At 43.1% G+C, this 16,654-nt stretch overlaps 1 protein-coding gene and 1 long non-coding RNA gene across 9 annotated transcripts in view; one reads left to right on the top strand and one right to left on the bottom strand.

The window, feature by feature from the left end:
- Window positions 1–373: 373 nt before the first annotated feature.
- On the bottom strand, window positions 374–2,481 carry LOC140715885 (uncharacterized). The gene is made up of 2 exons (XR_012096207.1): window positions 2,007–2,481; window positions 374–698 (listed from the first exon to the last, which is right to left on the bottom strand). It is a non-coding gene; the product is annotated as an uncharacterized lncRNA (long non-coding RNA).
- Window positions 2,482–5,185: 2,704 nt separating this feature from the next.
- The window catches only part of qkia (QKI, KH domain containing, RNA binding a), a 131,672-nt gene continuing 120,203 nt past the window's right edge, over window positions 5,186–16,654 (top strand). For 4 of the 8 annotated variants that reach the window (XR_012096206.1, XM_073028368.1, XM_073028366.1 and 1 more), the window contains exon 1: window positions 5,186–5,558. Coding sequence is in view for 7 of the 8 variants with exons in the window: in XM_073028368.1 (XP_072884469.1) it covers window positions 5,417–5,558 (142 nt within the window). In the remaining variant the exon portion in view is untranslated. The remainder of the gene's footprint in view (window positions 5,559–16,654) is intronic. The other 4 variants (XM_073028369.1, XM_073028367.1, XM_073028374.1 and 1 more) reach the window with 2 other exon arrangements.

Genomic DNA, 16,654 nt, shown 5'->3' with positions numbered 1-16,654 from the left:
TCGCAGAGAAATGTGTTGTTAAGTGCCTTGCTCAAGGACACAACACACTGCCTCAGCTGAGGCTCGAACCAGTGACCTTCAGATCACTAGACTGATGCCTTATCCACTAGGCCAACTTTATCCAACTTTTGAGTATCCTTTAATGTTGGGTTCAGGTAACGCTGGGCAACAATTTTCTTCAAAAGTGTTGTTTCCTCAGAATTTCTTCTTTTGTTAACGACATACTGCTTGAAGCTGAACACAAATATAATTTCAGACTACTTGTGTCATGCAGGAACTTGGAGAAACAAGAAATGATCTTTTTTTGAATATAATGTGTTTAATTGCATAACGGTGCTGATGCTTTGCAATAGTTCAACCAAACTAAAATGTTTTGTTGATGATTTTTATTTCTACTCAGTGTCTGAGGCTTCTTGCTTAAGTGTCCAACAATAATCAGCCAACACTGATGCGTTACAATTGGCCTGATACCATTTCTCTGTGACCACAATGTCCTGGAGAAACCTTTCACCATGCTCGTCACTGACAGTGCCAGATTTGAACTCCATGGTTTTGTATGCTTGAAGCATGTTGTCAGCCAGTTGTATGTAGTTTGGTGCTCTGGAGTTGCCAAGAAAATTTTCAACATCTTTGAACACCTCCCATGAGATTTTCTTCAGTCCCACTAGAAGTTCTTCAAATTGCCTGTCATTAACGACCTGTTTGGTTTGGGGAACAACAAAAATGTTCTTCCTTAATCTTGGCATCAATTATTCTGGGAAACATCTGTCTCAAATATCAAACCCCTCCATGGAAATTTATAGCCTTTCTGAAACCAGTCCTGCCGTGCAGCGTTTACCCTGTCTAAGCATGCCCAAGTATGCCTGGACAAGATAGAAAACTTTTATCATGGGCAACATTTTAATTGAGTTGAATTATGAACTGAAACATTGGCGATTTAAAAAGAAAGGTGGGTGATAGGGAAAATTAATGGAAATTTTCATGATCAGCAGCCCAAAATCCATAAGATAGACCCAGAAATGTTCAGGAAGCAAAATCTTTGTTGTCCAGTGTTGTTATCCTTTTTCATCTGCACATTTGCAATGTATTTGTGGAATGAATAGTTCATGTATAAGCATTGTACAACTAAATTTGAATCTTGATAAATACTTTGTTAATGCATTATGTCATGTTTTGATTTTGTGAGGAATTTTAAAAGGCCTTTTGACCTGATCCGCATTCTGCGAACATGCTACCTCCATCCCAGAAGCACTCCCAAATCTGGAAGAATGCTGGCAAACTGAATGGAACGATGCCATTGTCCCAAATAAGCACCCTGACTCAAGAGCTAAACATTGCACCTCCTGGTTTTGGCATTGTTCAAAGACACTAGTGTGTCATCAACTGGCTAAACCACACATATTCTCCACAAATGGAAAATTAAAGCCGAGCCACGGTGTGAGTTATTTACTTATTAAGGAGGCTGTTTGACCATTGGCTCCATGCCAGTTCTATCACAGCGATCCTGCTGGGATCCGGCTGTGTGGACGGGTGCTCAAAAATTTTTGTAGATGTACCATGGAGAGCATTCTAAATGGCTCCATCACCGGCAGGTATTGGTTGGGGGGGGGGGGGGTGCTGTTGTTGGTTGCGGGGGGGGGGGGGGGTTATTGTTCAGGATCGAAAGAAGCTTCAGAAAGTTGTGAACTTAGTCAGCCTCATCATGGGCACTGGCCTCCGTAGTATCCAGGACATCTTCAAGGAACGATGCCTCAGAAAGACAACGTCCATCATTAAGGACACCCACCACTCAGGTCATGTCTTGTTCTCATTGCTACCATCAAGGGAGGAGGTACAGGATCCTGAGGGCACACACTCAGCGATTCAGGAGCAGCTGCTTCCTCTCTGGCACAAATCCTGAATGGACATTGAACAAATAAACTCTATCTTGCTGCTTTTTTTTATTCCAATTTTTTTTTTGCACTACTTATTTAATTTAACTATTTAATATGCATATATGTACTTACTGTAATTCAGTTTTTTCTCTCTGGTTTTTATGTATTTCATTATACTGCTGCTGCAAAGTCAACAAATCTCATGTCTTATGCTGGTGCTATTAAAACTGATTCCGACCGCCAGGAACGGCCTGGAAGTCACGCGCCTTTGTAGTCGACGCGGTTCCTTGCCGATTTCACCGAAGGAAACGTCGTGGGTGACTGAAACAGCGGGCAGCAGGTGGTGTGTGCTGCTGTCGGAAGAAGGCCCCTGTACTTCAGCGATTCTCTCTCTCTCGCCCGCTCCCTGTTTCAATGGAGACTGAGTGCCTGTTGGTCCTCGAGTCAGGCATGGGGGAGAGTCTTGGAGAAGCGACACGAGAGATTGTAACATCGGAACGGCGAGTTGCTGGCCTCCGCTCTCATTGTTGAAGGGCGATCTGTCTCCCTCGATGGAGAGAGAGAGCCTGACTGAGATACCGAAGTGCTAGGTTGTGGACTCTAGATCAAGCCCTCTTGCGGGGGGGGGGGGGGGGTTGTTATTGTTTGCATGGTGTGGGGGGGGGGGAAGCGGGTAGGTGCTTCTGCTGGTGCAAGTGGGAGGGAGAGGGAGTGGGAGGGTCAATGCTTCTGCTGCTGTTTTTGTAATGGGAGGGGAGTCCTCAGGGTTCTGATGTTTCTGTCATTAATTTGATGGGGTTTCTTGTTTCATGAATGTCTGTGAAAAATAAGAGTTTCAGGTTGTGAACTTTATACATTCTCTCACATTAAATTGAACCATTTGAACTATTTTGAACAATTTGATGTCTCCTATTTTCCTATGACCTGCATTTTATTTGGAGATATTGCTCGGAACAGGCCCTTCCGGCCCAACAAGCCACACCGCCCAGCAGCCCACCTATTTAACGCTAGCCTAATCCCAGGACATTTTACAATGACCAATTACTCTGCCTATCCATCCATATACATATATATATATATATATATATATATATACATACATGCACACACACACACACACACACACACACACACACCTACCTACCTACCTACCTACCTACCTACACCTTAGCAGGTCAGGCAGCATCCGTGGAAATGAACAGACCGTCAACATTTCAGGCTGAGACCCTTCTTCATGACTGAGAAGGGTCCCGGCCCAAAACTTCGACTGGTCATTTCCATCCATGCCTCCTGGCCCGCTGAGTTCCTCCAGCGTTTCGTGTCTGTTGCTTTGGATCCCCAGTGTCTGCAGACTTTCTCGTGTTTATAACCTACTAACCGGTACATCTCTGGACGGTGGGAGGAACCGGAGCACCTGAAACACAGGGAGAACATAGAAACTTCTTACAGACGATGCCAGAATTGAACTCCAAATTCCTGATCTCTTTTCTCTCACTTTTCCATCAACTTCCCTTTGATTACTTTGATACTTATTGACATACTCCAGGACAATCTGTGTGGCACGTGGCCAAGTGGTCAAGGGTGTTTGACTAGCAACCTGAAGGTCGTGAGTTCGAGCCCAGCTGAGGCAGCGTGTTGTGTCCTTGAGCAAGGCACCTTAACCACACAATGCTCCAGTCTACCCTGCTGAAAATGGGTCTGGGCGAAATGCTAGGGGTCAACCTCGTGATAGATTGGCGTCCTATCTGGGGGGGGGGGGGGGGGAGGGCTCGTAGTCTCAGTTGCTTCACGCCACAGAAACCGGCATAAGCACCAGCTTGATGAGCCACAAAGGCTCGGGACAGGACTTTGACTGCTTTGACCAGGACAATCTACAGTTGTCAATTAACCCACCAACACATGCGTGGGATGTTGGAAACCAGAGCACCCAGCAGAAGCTCTCATGGGCATGGGGACAACAGAATCAGATAAAAACCTTTGGTGTTGTGAAGCTGAAGGCTTCACTTCTGTATTACAATGCACCCTTGGAAACCAGGGTATGGACCATTTATTACTGTAGCCTGCATTTCTTCAACAGCAGGTCAGCAAAACTCGACTAATTTCCTCCGGAAGTACTTTTCCTTTTTCATTCAACCTGTGCATTCAACACATGCAAAGGGATCCTTGCCCTGCTATAATCTATTTACTTGTATGATAGCTCTGCTCTAGTTAAACATATAATTTATTTATATATTGAAATACAGCGTGGAATAGGCCCTTTGAGCTATTTAACCCTAGCCTAATCATGGGACAATTTACAATGACCAGCTAACCTATCACCGGTACATCTTTGGACAAAGCACCAGGACAAAACCCACGCGGTCACGGGGTAAATGTACAAACCCCTTACAGGCAGCAGCAGGAATTGAACCCAGGTTGCTGGTACTCTAAAGCTATGCTAACCACTACGCTCCTGTGCCGCCTGTCACAAATTCTCCTGGCTTGGGAAATCCAAGTCCAATTTTATAATGAAAAACCTTGATTTGAATAACTTAAGGGCATTGATACATAAACAGAAAGTCAGCCAAGAGAGACTTCTGTCTGCAGAACATTAAATTTGGAGATGCAGCAATTTTAAATTTCCTCCATCAAATGCTGTTTGACCTGCTGAGCTCCCCCAGTATTTTGTGTGTTTTGCTCTGGATTTGCAGACTTCTTCGTGTTCATGCTACACAAAAGAAAAATAAAGGCAGAAAAGTTTAATTTTGTTCTTTGGAATGCACAAATTTGAGAATAACAGGGTACGGTTAAATGGCACCAGTCAAAATTTGTGACGGAGTTGGCCCCACGTAGAATTCGTAATACAATGCATACACTAATGGCGAGAAACTGAGATAGCATGCTAAAGCATGCATTGCATAAAGCCCCAATCAATTTTGTCAAAATTCCAACACAGTCGCTTAGTTGTCCCTAGTTTAGAAGATAAATACGATCTTGCCTGGTAGCTGCAGGCATTCACGCTCTCAAATGCTTCCGTAGAAAAGATACATGCATAAAACAAAATGTTTGTCACTTAAACATGCATGCGAGCAGTTTCATATTGTGAAAGGAGGAGGGGGAGAAAGAGGACAGCGGTACAAAAACACAAAGCAACTAGAGGAAATAATCCCGGGCTACTGTGTTCCGCGCATGCGCCGCCTGTGCTTGCGGTGCAACCAAGCTTGTATGTTGCCCCGGCTAGATCCCGCCCACCTTCTCCGAGTTGATTGGGCCGCTGGCGGAACGGCGGGACGGGGATTGGAGCGGGCGCGCTGTCAGTTAGCGGTCGGCGTGTGGCGCGGGTAGGTTGGTCGGGGTAGTTAAGCGCGGCGGGCGTGCGGTGGCAGTGGCGCCGGGGGGAGGGTTTTCTTCTTTTTTTTCTTCTTCTTCTTTTGGTCGCGCACACTCACGGCGGCGGCGGCGGGGGCTCGGTGACAGGCGGCCTCTTCTCTCAGTCACTTCTCCGTGTGTGGCGGTCGGTGTGCCCCTCGCACACCAACACTCGCTCACTTGCGCGGGCGGCGATGGTCGGGGAAATGGAAGCCAAGGAGAAGCCGAGACCCAGTCCCGACTACTTGATGCAGCTGATGAACGACAAGAAGCTGATGTCGAGTCTGCCCAACTTCTGCGGCATCTTCACTCACCTGGAGCGGCTGCTGGACGAAGGTCGGTAGGAAGAAGGAGAGGGGAAGTAGGGGAGGGAGAGGGGGAAGGGTGGAGAGTGGCCTCTGGATGGGAGGGTTGAGGGTCTTCAGGGGAAGGGAAGTAGGAAAAGGTTTTATGCATGGGAATGTTGAGGGACTTAAGGCGAAGGGAAGAAGGAAAGAGGCTTCTAGATGGTTGAGGGATTGGAGAGGAGTGAAGTAGGAGAGGGAATTCTTGGGAGAAGCGTTGAGGGACCAGGGGAGAGGGGGATCCTTGGGGAGGGAGGGTTGAGGGATTTCGGGGGAGAAGGTCCGAAGCAAGGTATCTTGAGGGTTGAGGGAAGTAGGAAAGGAGTTTTGGGTGGGAAGGGAGGGTATTTTAGGGGTACTTTTGAGGTCGGGAGGGAGGGAGTGAAGGCTAAAGAAAGGAAAAATGGGGAGGAGAAAATAGTGTTGGGGAAAGTGCGAGAGGAGAGATAATTGAGGGTGAAGGGCCGGAGGAAGGTTATTGGGAGGAATGAGGGGAGGAATAAATGGAGTTGGGAGAGGGGGGAGAGGAGAAAAAGTTGAGGGAAGTCGGGGAGGTAGAGAGGGGTGGAGGAGGAATGGAAGGAATTAGGCGAAGTGAGGATGCAAGGAGGGAAGTTGAGGTAAAGAGGGGCTGAAGGGAGAGTGAAGCCAGGGTTTAGCTGGTGGGTGGTCGGAGCGAGGAGTTTGTTGGGACGAGGGAAACAGTTGGGGCCGGCATGAGGCTCCGGGGTGATGGTGGTTTGAGAGACATTCCCGGCCCGGAGGGGAAAAGATCCCACTCTCTGCATCTGCCGAGAACGAATCAACCTTCTCTCGATTAAAAAAATAATCAGACTTGACGTGGGGTCGATTTTTAGGAACAAAAATCAACCCGACCGTGTCTAGCCCGCTCTCCCCCACCGATAGTGTGGGTGGGAATGGGCCGGCGTGGTGGGAAATGTTAAATCAATTAAACTTCCCCATCCAACAAATATTACGGCATTTAAAATTAAAAACTTTTGTAGGAAAGTTAGTCACTAAGAATATTTCGCTGTAGTGGTTGTGTTCTTTGTAATTTTCCTCTCCGGCCCACAGGCCTTGGTTGATGCCTACATTTGGCAAGATGCGACATTAAAAAGTTTCTCCTCTGTCTGCCCCCAGTTCATCTAAACTCTCGACATTTCGGGGTTAACCGGTGGGACTGCAAGCCCGACTGGGTTCTGCTGTCTATAGGAATGTCGGAAATGCAGTAATTTTATTTTTCAGACGGGTTTAAAACGCTTTTCGAAGTTCGCTGAAAACTTTTTTTTTGTATGTATGCTTTGGTGCGTAGCCGGGAATCTTTCCAGAGGAAGTTGGGTCTCTTTTCCTGCTCTTGCAGCAAGCCGTGTTGTTTACGGGTCTTTGCTGCGAAATCCGCCTGAAAATGTCGGCTTTTCGTTTCCAGTTATCCCCCCGCCCTCCTTTTTTTTTAAAGAAAACAATGCATTCGTATTGAAAGTGGAAGGCGACGGATTTTTGTTTCGCCTACCCCTGAAGCCCACTTCGGAGAGTCATCACATTTGCCAAATGCAGCTCCAGATCTAACACTAGGCTGCGCTAGACAATGCAAAACAAATTTCACATCGGCCTCTTAACGAGACCGATGCAGAATTGATTTCCTAAAATCACTGTTTACAACAAGGCATTAAATAATTAAAAATAATCGGCACGGCTAATTTCTATGGTAATTGCATTATCAAATTCCCTAGCAATTGTAGATGAGCGGCTTTCAGTGTTAGTGCTCAAACGATAATTGCTGTTAGGTAATCTTTGTTTGATATAATTACTGGATAGTTGCCTTTTTTGTGTGTGTGCAGCACTTTAATGTTGTTTTGTACCTCTTGGTTACCTGAGAGAAAATCAACTGTGATCTACTGATCCTGCAGTACTTCCTGCCCAGCAGGTTTTGGTAATCCTGAGTGCTGGGCTTGGAGTAAATCCCCTCCTCAAGTCGCTCCTGTTTATTTGCAAATCAGCATAGTCAGGGTTGATTCACAAACAAGAGAAAATATGCAGATGCTGGGAATCTAAAGCAATCCGTAAATTGCTGGAGGAACTCAGCAGGCCAGGTAGCATCTATGAAAGAGAAAACAGTTGACGTTGCGGGCTGGGACCCTTGTGTGCATTAGTCAGGTTTGATGTGCTGACTTCACAGCAGTGTGATTGTGAAGCATCAAGAGTCTCAGCTAACCACTATTTTGGAGTCTGGGTGGGGTTTTACTGCTTCCTTATTCTAGCATCTTTTTTTTGGATAAGGAGACCCTGTGTACTTAGATGTATGACATACCATGTCTAGTTGGAAAAAGGGGGGCTTTCCATGATCAGTATTAATCACCCCCTCAATTTCAAAGTAAATAATAATTTACTGGTTGTGTGGTTGGGACACAAGGGGTCAGAGGGGGCTGGTATAATGCTTTATCTTTTAATTTCAGACATTTGCTGTTCACGGGAACTTGTAACAAATTTCACAACATACACCGGCGATATTGAATCTGAATCTAACTTGCTGTGCACAGATAGTCTGCTGGTGGTTTACCTATTGTATGCTCCATGATGCTCCAGAAGGTGCTTGATTACCTGTAGAACACTTGAGGGTGTCTCCTCAGCTCATGTAGGCAGCAAATGGTTATAGGTTTTTTTTCAGCCGTTCGTATCAGAAATGGGTCAAATTTATCACCTAGAACAGTACCCTGATTCCTTCCTTTATGTTCATCTGGACTTTGAGCTGCCGGTTTAATTTGGCTGCAGAAATGGATTATTCCAAATACTGCGTGTAGGCTACATGAGTTCTGCAGTTTTGTTTAGCTTCATGGGTTCTTCCGTGCAAAAGAAAATCTTTAACTTGAACAGAGTACTTTAATGCTTTCACCATAACTGTAGACTTGTGCTGCATCTCATTCTGGTTATGTATCCTCTTATTCTTTGATGTGACCCTCTGTGTTAGATATGCATTAATTGTGCGTAGACTTCCAAGGGGCAGTGTTATGCTTTTTCCAGTAATTTTCCTATTTCATTTTTGGCAATAAATAGGTCTTTCTTCAGTTTGTGGAGCAGGTAGGGTAACTTTGCCAGCTGCCACTCCATTTTCTGTCAGCCTCCTTGCACTGTAGTTCAAACTTTCTTTGAGCTTTGAATTTCTCAATCTTTGATTTTAATTGCATTTCATTTATTTTTGATATTGCTCAAACACTATTGGAGCTTTAAAGAAGCTTTAAATGACATGTGGATGTAAGGTGTAGTAAAGGTTTGTAGCGCAAAGAATGTGTAGATTATCGATGGCTATCTTCATTCAATCACTCTTGCCCTAACCCTGAAATTTTCAATTATGCCTTTATCTGGATCTGTTTTTTTTTTGCATAGTTACTGTCAGCAGACGGATTGGAAAGGTCAGAGATTCAGGGCTGAATTACGAGGGAGTGGTCGGTTCAGCTAGGCTCGCTGCTTCATGAAGTTTACTCATCTGTGCTGAACCGAGGCTGTACCCTGCAACTGACAGACTTTTGAATTGGCTGTAAATTCGCTTTTGGGAACTTCAGTTCTGAGTGCTATTTGTATTATTTGCACAGTTTGTTTTTTCTCTCTGTATATTGGGTGTTTGACGGTCGTCTTTTGTTTTAATGGGTTCTATTAGGTTTCTTTGTGGTTATCTGTAAGAAAACAAATCTCAGGGGGTGTATGTATTATAGATGACCACTACCTTTCTGACATTGATATGTGGCTTGTGCCCGTCAGTCTGAGTCTGCAGTAAGGCGCAGGATTTGTTGGGCATTATCTCTGGTTAACTTTTTGAATGTCAATGCTTTTTAAAATATATTAGAATTTGGTTTTCGGTAGAGCAGTATTAAATATGTTGGTACACACTTTGGACATAATTCCATTTGGTTGAGCTGAATCCATTGCAATTTCTTTTAAACCCTTCAAGATAATTGCTTTTAATTTTTTTTCTTGTGCTTATTGGTTACGTCTCATTACTTAAAATTGATATTTTTAGAACTCCATCACTTTTCCTCCATTTCTTTTCCTTCCCACTCCATCATACCTTGTTCAGTGGTGTTATTTTAAGCATATAGGTTTTAAATGGGCCTGTTATGTTTTGATCATTAACCACTATTTAAAATTGGACAGTGGCTTTGAAAAGATTACTGACCACATCAAGCAACTCAATGTCAGAACTCTGTTTGGTGAAGTAACATCTAAGATGGAGGTGGGTGGGGTGGGGAAAATCTTCAAAGAGACAGTACAAAATCTAAATCAGTGCCAGCCAACAAATAATCATTTGCATCTTCAGCCAAGGGCTCCGTGGACCCATGTTGGGAAACACGTGATTTACATTATTCCCACCCTTCCACTTTATTCAACTCACATTTCCAATCTTCTGCTCCACCCTGATTCTGTTACTCATCTACACACTGACAGTGATCTACTTTGTCCGATCAGCTTGCTTATTTCTGTACTGGAGGGAATGGGAACACCTGGGGAAAACCCATGTTCATAGGGAGAATGTGCAGCCTATGTACAGCGCTGAAGGTCAGGATCAAACTGGCTTCGGTGGAGCCGGGAGGCAGCAACTTCACCTTGAACATGAATTTCTCCTGTTATTCCCTTCAGCCTCTTTCATATCACTTACAACATGATAGACCAGGTTTTCTCATGGCCTGTCAGTGTGACCAATTAGCAAATACAATTTCCAGCTTTGAAAATCAATACAGATGCTGGAAATCTGCAATAAAAACAGCAAGTGCTAGCTGACCTGTTTTAAAACACTTATCTCGTTAGTTATTAGTGGCAATGCTTTAACTTTTGCAAGTATCTTTGGGTATCGTGTGTTGATATGATTTTGGCTATAATGTGTAAGAGTTACAAGCTAAACCTCAGTGGAGGAAATTGCCCCTCTTTTTATCTATTGCCAGATACTGATTGACTTGGTAACTGCAGATTCACAAGTGTTAAGTCTGATTGGTCTGGAGAGTATTGAAGCATAAAGATGAGAGATTGCTTGTGGTATCGGTACATCTCTAGATTTTGATTGACGTTTGATTTTCTTTTTGTCTCCCTGTCGTCCTGGTTGTCAGCTAAGGAGCAGTGGCGATGTTAGCAGGCCTTTGTGTTAAGTTGAAGGACAAGTCCTTGATTTGATACCTCCCAAAGCTTTTTTCCCCAGAAGATGGATAATGCATCTGACACTTGGCATTTCGTTGAGCTAACATGGTAATGTAGCTGAGGAAAGTCATTCAACAACAATTAGTTTTGCAAGGTGCCTTCTGCACCATTTTTTTTACACAGTGGTTGATTGCACAGTCTGAAATCAGCTGTGAGACTGCATATGGTCTGGTTCAGAGGTGATCTTTTTGAAGAGTATAAGATTGAGGAAGCTTTTTGAAAGATATTTCCCTTTGTGTAGAACCAGGAGAGATTTGCCAGAATCGGGGGCTGCAGTTTCAAGAAAGATGAGGGATTTGGCACAGAGTGTCTTTGGCATTCTCCACCTCAGAGAGCTATGGAGGCTGAATCATTAAATTTATTAAATGCTGGGTAGATGCACTTTTGAGTCTAAAGGGGAACTGACCATTTTGGGGAAAGAAGCAGGAAATTGAGAGTGGAGGTCATGATCTATAAAGTCACTTATTGAATGGCAGAGCATGCTCAGACTCACATGACTTGTGCCTCTTATTTATATCCTTGCTGACCTGTGGCAGTTGCTAGGAAGAAGGGTGGAATTGGTGGCTAAGGAACTGTTCAGTGACCAATTTTTTGAGGGAAAAATTCTATTCTTTCAGTCCGATATTACAGAAACATTTTGGGGATGAGAGACTGATGAACTAGAAGACTGGAAGGCAATTCTATAGATCTTCACCATTTAGACACTGATCTCTTCCTCATCTTTGCCTCGTGGAGTGGGGTGGGGGGGAACAAAGCTATTATGTTAGTGAATTTACTTTGATTTCTACTGCCTCCTCTTGCTCTATTTCCCACCCCTTCCTGCAACCCAGCCACTGCAATCCGCTCAGATGTTCTTATCTTTATCTGTTCGTTAGACTAATTGTATTTTGTATAAGTGACCTGCCTGCTTTAGCGTGTCACTGTTTCAATGCCTGCTAGATTGATATAGTGTGTGTGCGCGCGCATATATATATTAACAGTGAGTGTAAAATAACAGAAATTTTTTAAAAAGTGAGGTAGTGTTCATGGGCTCAATGTCCATTCAGAAATTTTGAGGGGGAAAGAAGCTGTTCCTGAGTCATTGAGTGTGTGCCTTCAGACTTGTGTACCTCCTACCTGTTGGTAACAGCGTGAAGAGGGCACTCCTGGATGGTGGTGATCCTGAATGATGGCTGCTGCCTTCCTAAGGCATTGCTCCTTGAAGATGTCTTGGATATGGAGGCTGGTATCCATGACAGAGCTAACTAATTTTACAATTTATTTTCAGCTTATGCAGCAGATCCCCCAATATCAGGCTCTCCATGGTACATTTGTAGTTTTCAAGTGTTTTAGTTGACAAATCAAACCGACTCAAATTCTAATCAAATATAGCTACTGTCTTGCTGCCTTTATAGCTGCATCAGTATTTTGTGTCCAGGTTAGGCCCACAGAGATGTTTACACCCAGAAACTTGAAATTGCTCACTCTCTCCACTTCTGATCGCTCTATGACAATTAGTTTGTGTTCCTTCGTCTTACCCTTCCTGAAGCCCACAATCAGCTCTTTGGTGTTGCTGGCCTAGAGTGCAAGATGAGCAAATATGAAATGATCTTTTATCAAATTTTCACAATTTTGATTTCTGTAGATGAATTGATTAGTTATTGCATGTACAGTTGGAATGTGATTGTTGCTTTGCAAAGTTATAGTAGGTTCACGTCACTTGTCATGTGCAGCCTTGCAGGATTCATGTGATCTCACTTATTTGATCTTGGTTTGCATCATCTGATATGGTACCTCCTCTGACTGCTGAATATATTTTAGTAGAACTAAGTTCTGCAGAATTCAACCACATTTTATATTTGTCAGTGATCTGTCCACTAACGCTAGATTGAAGGAATTGGATTAGCTATTGCAATGAAAATTAAGAGGGAAATGATCATGCTGCTGAGATAAGGCTTATTGCTTCTATAAATTTACCTTAGTTTTGCAGAGTGAACTTTTTTCACAATCTTCTTTGGATAAATCTGTGAATGTTGGAGGAAGAGGTGTATGTGTAAATATTGGCTCTGAGTTTATTTTCTGGGTGTTAGAAGGCCACCATTTTGAAGGAGGTAGTGTTAAGAGTTTTTAAGCATGTAAAGGTGAGCAAATCCCTAGGGCCTGACTAGGTATATAATATTATGGGAGGCACAGGAGGAAATTGCTTGGGACTTTGTATCTGTTAGGCACCAGAAGATTGGACTGTGGTTAATGTGCCTTTGTTTAAGAAGGTCTGCAGGACCTGGCTAAGGATGCACAGGAATCACGTCAGTGAAGAGAAAGATTCCCATCCAATAAGTAAGGCACAAGATCATCCAGCATTCAGGAAGAGAAAGCTTTGGGAGGCATCAAAACAAGGACTGTTTAGGATTAGTGGGAAATCCTATCTCAAAAATGACCAGTAGGATTGATGAGGTCAGGATAATGGATGTTGAATGCACGAACTTTAGAAAGGTAACACATGCAAAATGCTTGAGGAACTCAGCAAGTCAGGCAGCATCTATGAAAAGGAATAAACAGTCAATGTCTTGGGCCAAAATCCTTCATCGGGATCTTTTCCATAGATGCTGCCTGACCAGCTGAGTTCCTCTAGCATTTTGTGTGTGTAACTGGATTTCCAGCATCTGCAGATTTTATTGTGTTCGCCTTTGACAAAGTCCCATGTGGTAGGCTGGTTGAGAAGATTAGAGTACAGAGCATCCAATGTGACAGCAGATTTGGGTACAAAATTGTTTTTGGTGATAAGCAGCCAGACAATGAGTTAATTTCCACAGGACAGCCTGTGACCAGTAGTGTGCCACAGGGTTATGTGCTGGGCCTTTGTTCATATCAAGTCAAGTCACTTTTATTGTCATTTTGACCATAACTGCTATGCACAGTACATAGTAAAAATGAGACAACATTTTTCAGGACCATGGTATTACATGATACAGCACAAAAACTAGACTGAGCTACGTAAAAAAAAACAACACAGAGAAGAAAAAACTACACTAGACTACATATTTCTGATTTGGAAGAAAATGTAGGTGTCATGGAATGTAATTTTGCCAATGATAGCAAAATTGATGCTGTTGTGGACAACACTGGTGTCTAAGATTACAACAAAGTTTAGATTAACTGGTTAAATTGGACAAGGGAATCGTTAATGACACTTGTAAAGTGATGTACCTTAATAAATTAAGTTAGAGTACAACGTACAGTGAATGGCAGGGAAAGCATGAGTGTCACTGAACAGAAGCCTGGAGTATATAAACACAAGAGATTCTGCAGATGCTGAAAATCCAGAGCAACACACTCACAATGCTGGAGGAACTCAGCAGATCAGACAACATCCACGGATATGAATAAGCAGTTTACGTTTCAGGTCAAAAGGCTTCCTCCTTCCTTTCCAGTCCTACTGAAGAGTCTCCTGAAGCATTGACTGTTTATCAATTTCCGTGGATGCTGACTGATTTGCTGAGTTCCTCCAGCATTTTGTTTGTTCCACACAATACTTAAATTTCCTGAAATTTAGTGGTGAAGGCAGTGTCAAACATACTTGTGATGTCTGAGGCACTAAATATAGGAGTTGAATTTGTGTTAAAGTTGTATAAAATGATGGTTAGGCTGAAGTTGGTGTGTTGATCTGGTTGTCACACTATAGGAAGGATGTGATTAAGCTAGGGCGTGTGTAGAAAAGAATCTCAGCAATGTTGCCTGAACAGGAAAACGTGAATCATAAAGACAGACTGCATAGGCTGGGACTCCTTTCCCTGGTGTGAAGGGGGGCAAAAGATGATTCTATTGAAGTTTATAAAATTGAAGGGTTTATTAATGTTCCAAGAGCAATGTAGTCTAAAACTAGAGAGGATAAGTTTAAAAATTGGGAAAAAATCTTAAGGGGATCCAAGGAGTCGATATGTGGAACAAACTGCCAGAGAATGTGGTAGAAGCATATGTATTTTCAACATTTAAGAGATTTGACTAGGAACATAGATAGGAATAGTTCAGAAATACAGACAAATTGGATTGAAAATCTTGGTTTGCAAGAATACTTTGCACTGAAAGAACTTTCTGCCCTGTATAACTTAATCTGTAACTTTGTTTATTGTCCATCTTTATTGGTTGATAGCGTAGTGGCATCTGCACTAGAATTTGAGGTGAGTGGTCCCGTGTTTGATTCCGGCTGGCTCCTTGCACACTTTCCATTCATGCTGGGTTGAGTGTTGAGCTAGCAACTTGGCCTTGTTTTAAAAGAATAGAAACTGCAAGGTTACTGTCCGAAGCACCATAAGGTAGGAAAGGAACTAACAGCTATGCTTGAAGTGCGTGGTTTTCAAGGCCACTTCTGGAGGTGTTTGACTTGACCACATTAGTGGATTTAGAATCAAGGGTAAGGAGTTTAGCCTCATTCTAAAAGGGTTCTGTAATGACAACACCCATTGGTAATTACTGTTTGATTTTAAACTCCAGGTAAAAGTAACTTGTATTCCATAGCAGCTATTGTGAAACCTGAGTTTCTGGATTTAATTGCTGTTCATTTTTTCTGGAATAGAGTTCAGAAAATGTCACTCCTACTGGAATCTCCTGTTAATTCACTTGTTTATAAATAGGCCGTACATTTTTAGGCACAAGGCACAAAGTTTTTTTTCCACTGCCATGAATCTTTAGAACACTTAAAAGGTGAAAGTGAGGTATTCTTGTTAAGGCAAGTGATTGAAAGCTTATAACAAGTGAATGGGAATGCAGAGGATTTGCCCTGATCTTGCTAAATGGTGAGATAGTTGGGGGTTTAGGAACTTTGATTCTCATTCACGTAACTGCACATAAAAGCCATGGTTACCATTTGCTTGCTTGATGTCTCATTGACATTCTAATTGATGTGATGGTGACAAAATGCTGCAATTCCAAGCTCCGAACACTTGGCTTGCACTTTTTTTTAAATAAGTACATGTGATGAATTTGAATGAGGTTGGAGTGAAACACTGCTTGTAATTCTGTATGCAAAGCAACACACAAAATGCTGGAAGAACTCAGCAGGCCAGGCAGCATATATGGAAAAGAGTAAGCAGTCAATGTTTTGGGCTGAGACTCTTCATCAGGATGGGGGTGTGGGGGAAGAATTCTTCAGAATAAGATGGGGGAAGGGAGGTAGAAGTACATGGTGGCAGGTAATAAATGAAATTGGGTGAGGAGGTGAAGTGAAGAGCTGGGAAGTTGATTGGTGAATGAAAAAGGGTTGGAAGAGGGGGAATCTGACAGGGGAGGACAGAAGACCATGGAGGAAGGGGAACGGGGAGGAGCATCAGAGGGAGGTAGTGGCAGGTAAGAAGAGAAGGTGAGAGAGGAAAACAAGAATGAGGAATGGAATAGTGAAGGAGAGGGGGGGGGGGGATCAATTACCGGAAGTTTGAGAAATTGTACATGCCATCAGGTTGGAGGCTACCCAGACAGAATACAATGTGTTGCTCCTCCAACCTGAGTGTGGCCTCATCCTGGCAGTAGAGGAGGCCATGGACTGACACGTCTGAATGGGAGATTTGGTACGTCACTGAAGACCCTCGCATATTTCAGCGGATGTATAGTGGAGAGCATTCTAACTGGATGTGTCACTGTCTGTTATGGGATGGCTGCTGCACAGGATCAAACTAAGCTGCAGAGAATTGTAAACTTAGCTCCATTTGATTTCTGAATGGACATTAAGCCCATGAACGCTGCCTCACTTTTTATTTTTGCATTACTTATTTTATTGGGTTGTGTGTGTGTGTGTGTGTATGTATATATATAGAGTCACATTTTTTGTTATGTGGGGAGCTAGATTTTTATTTATTGTACTCAAGTACCATGATTTTTGTAAATAGGTAACTTCAAGAAAGGTTTTTAGGAGCCAATTAGGCTTTTGGTTGTGTA

The sequence above is a fragment of the Hemitrygon akajei genome, chromosome 24, assembly GCF_048418815.1.
Source record: "Hemitrygon akajei chromosome 24, sHemAka1.3, whole genome shotgun sequence".
NCBI classification, from domain to species: Eukaryota; Metazoa; Chordata; class Chondrichthyes; order Myliobatiformes; family Dasyatidae; genus Hemitrygon; species Hemitrygon akajei.
Note: the sequence above shows the minus strand (reverse complement) of the source record. Positions and strands in the feature narration are given on the sequence as shown.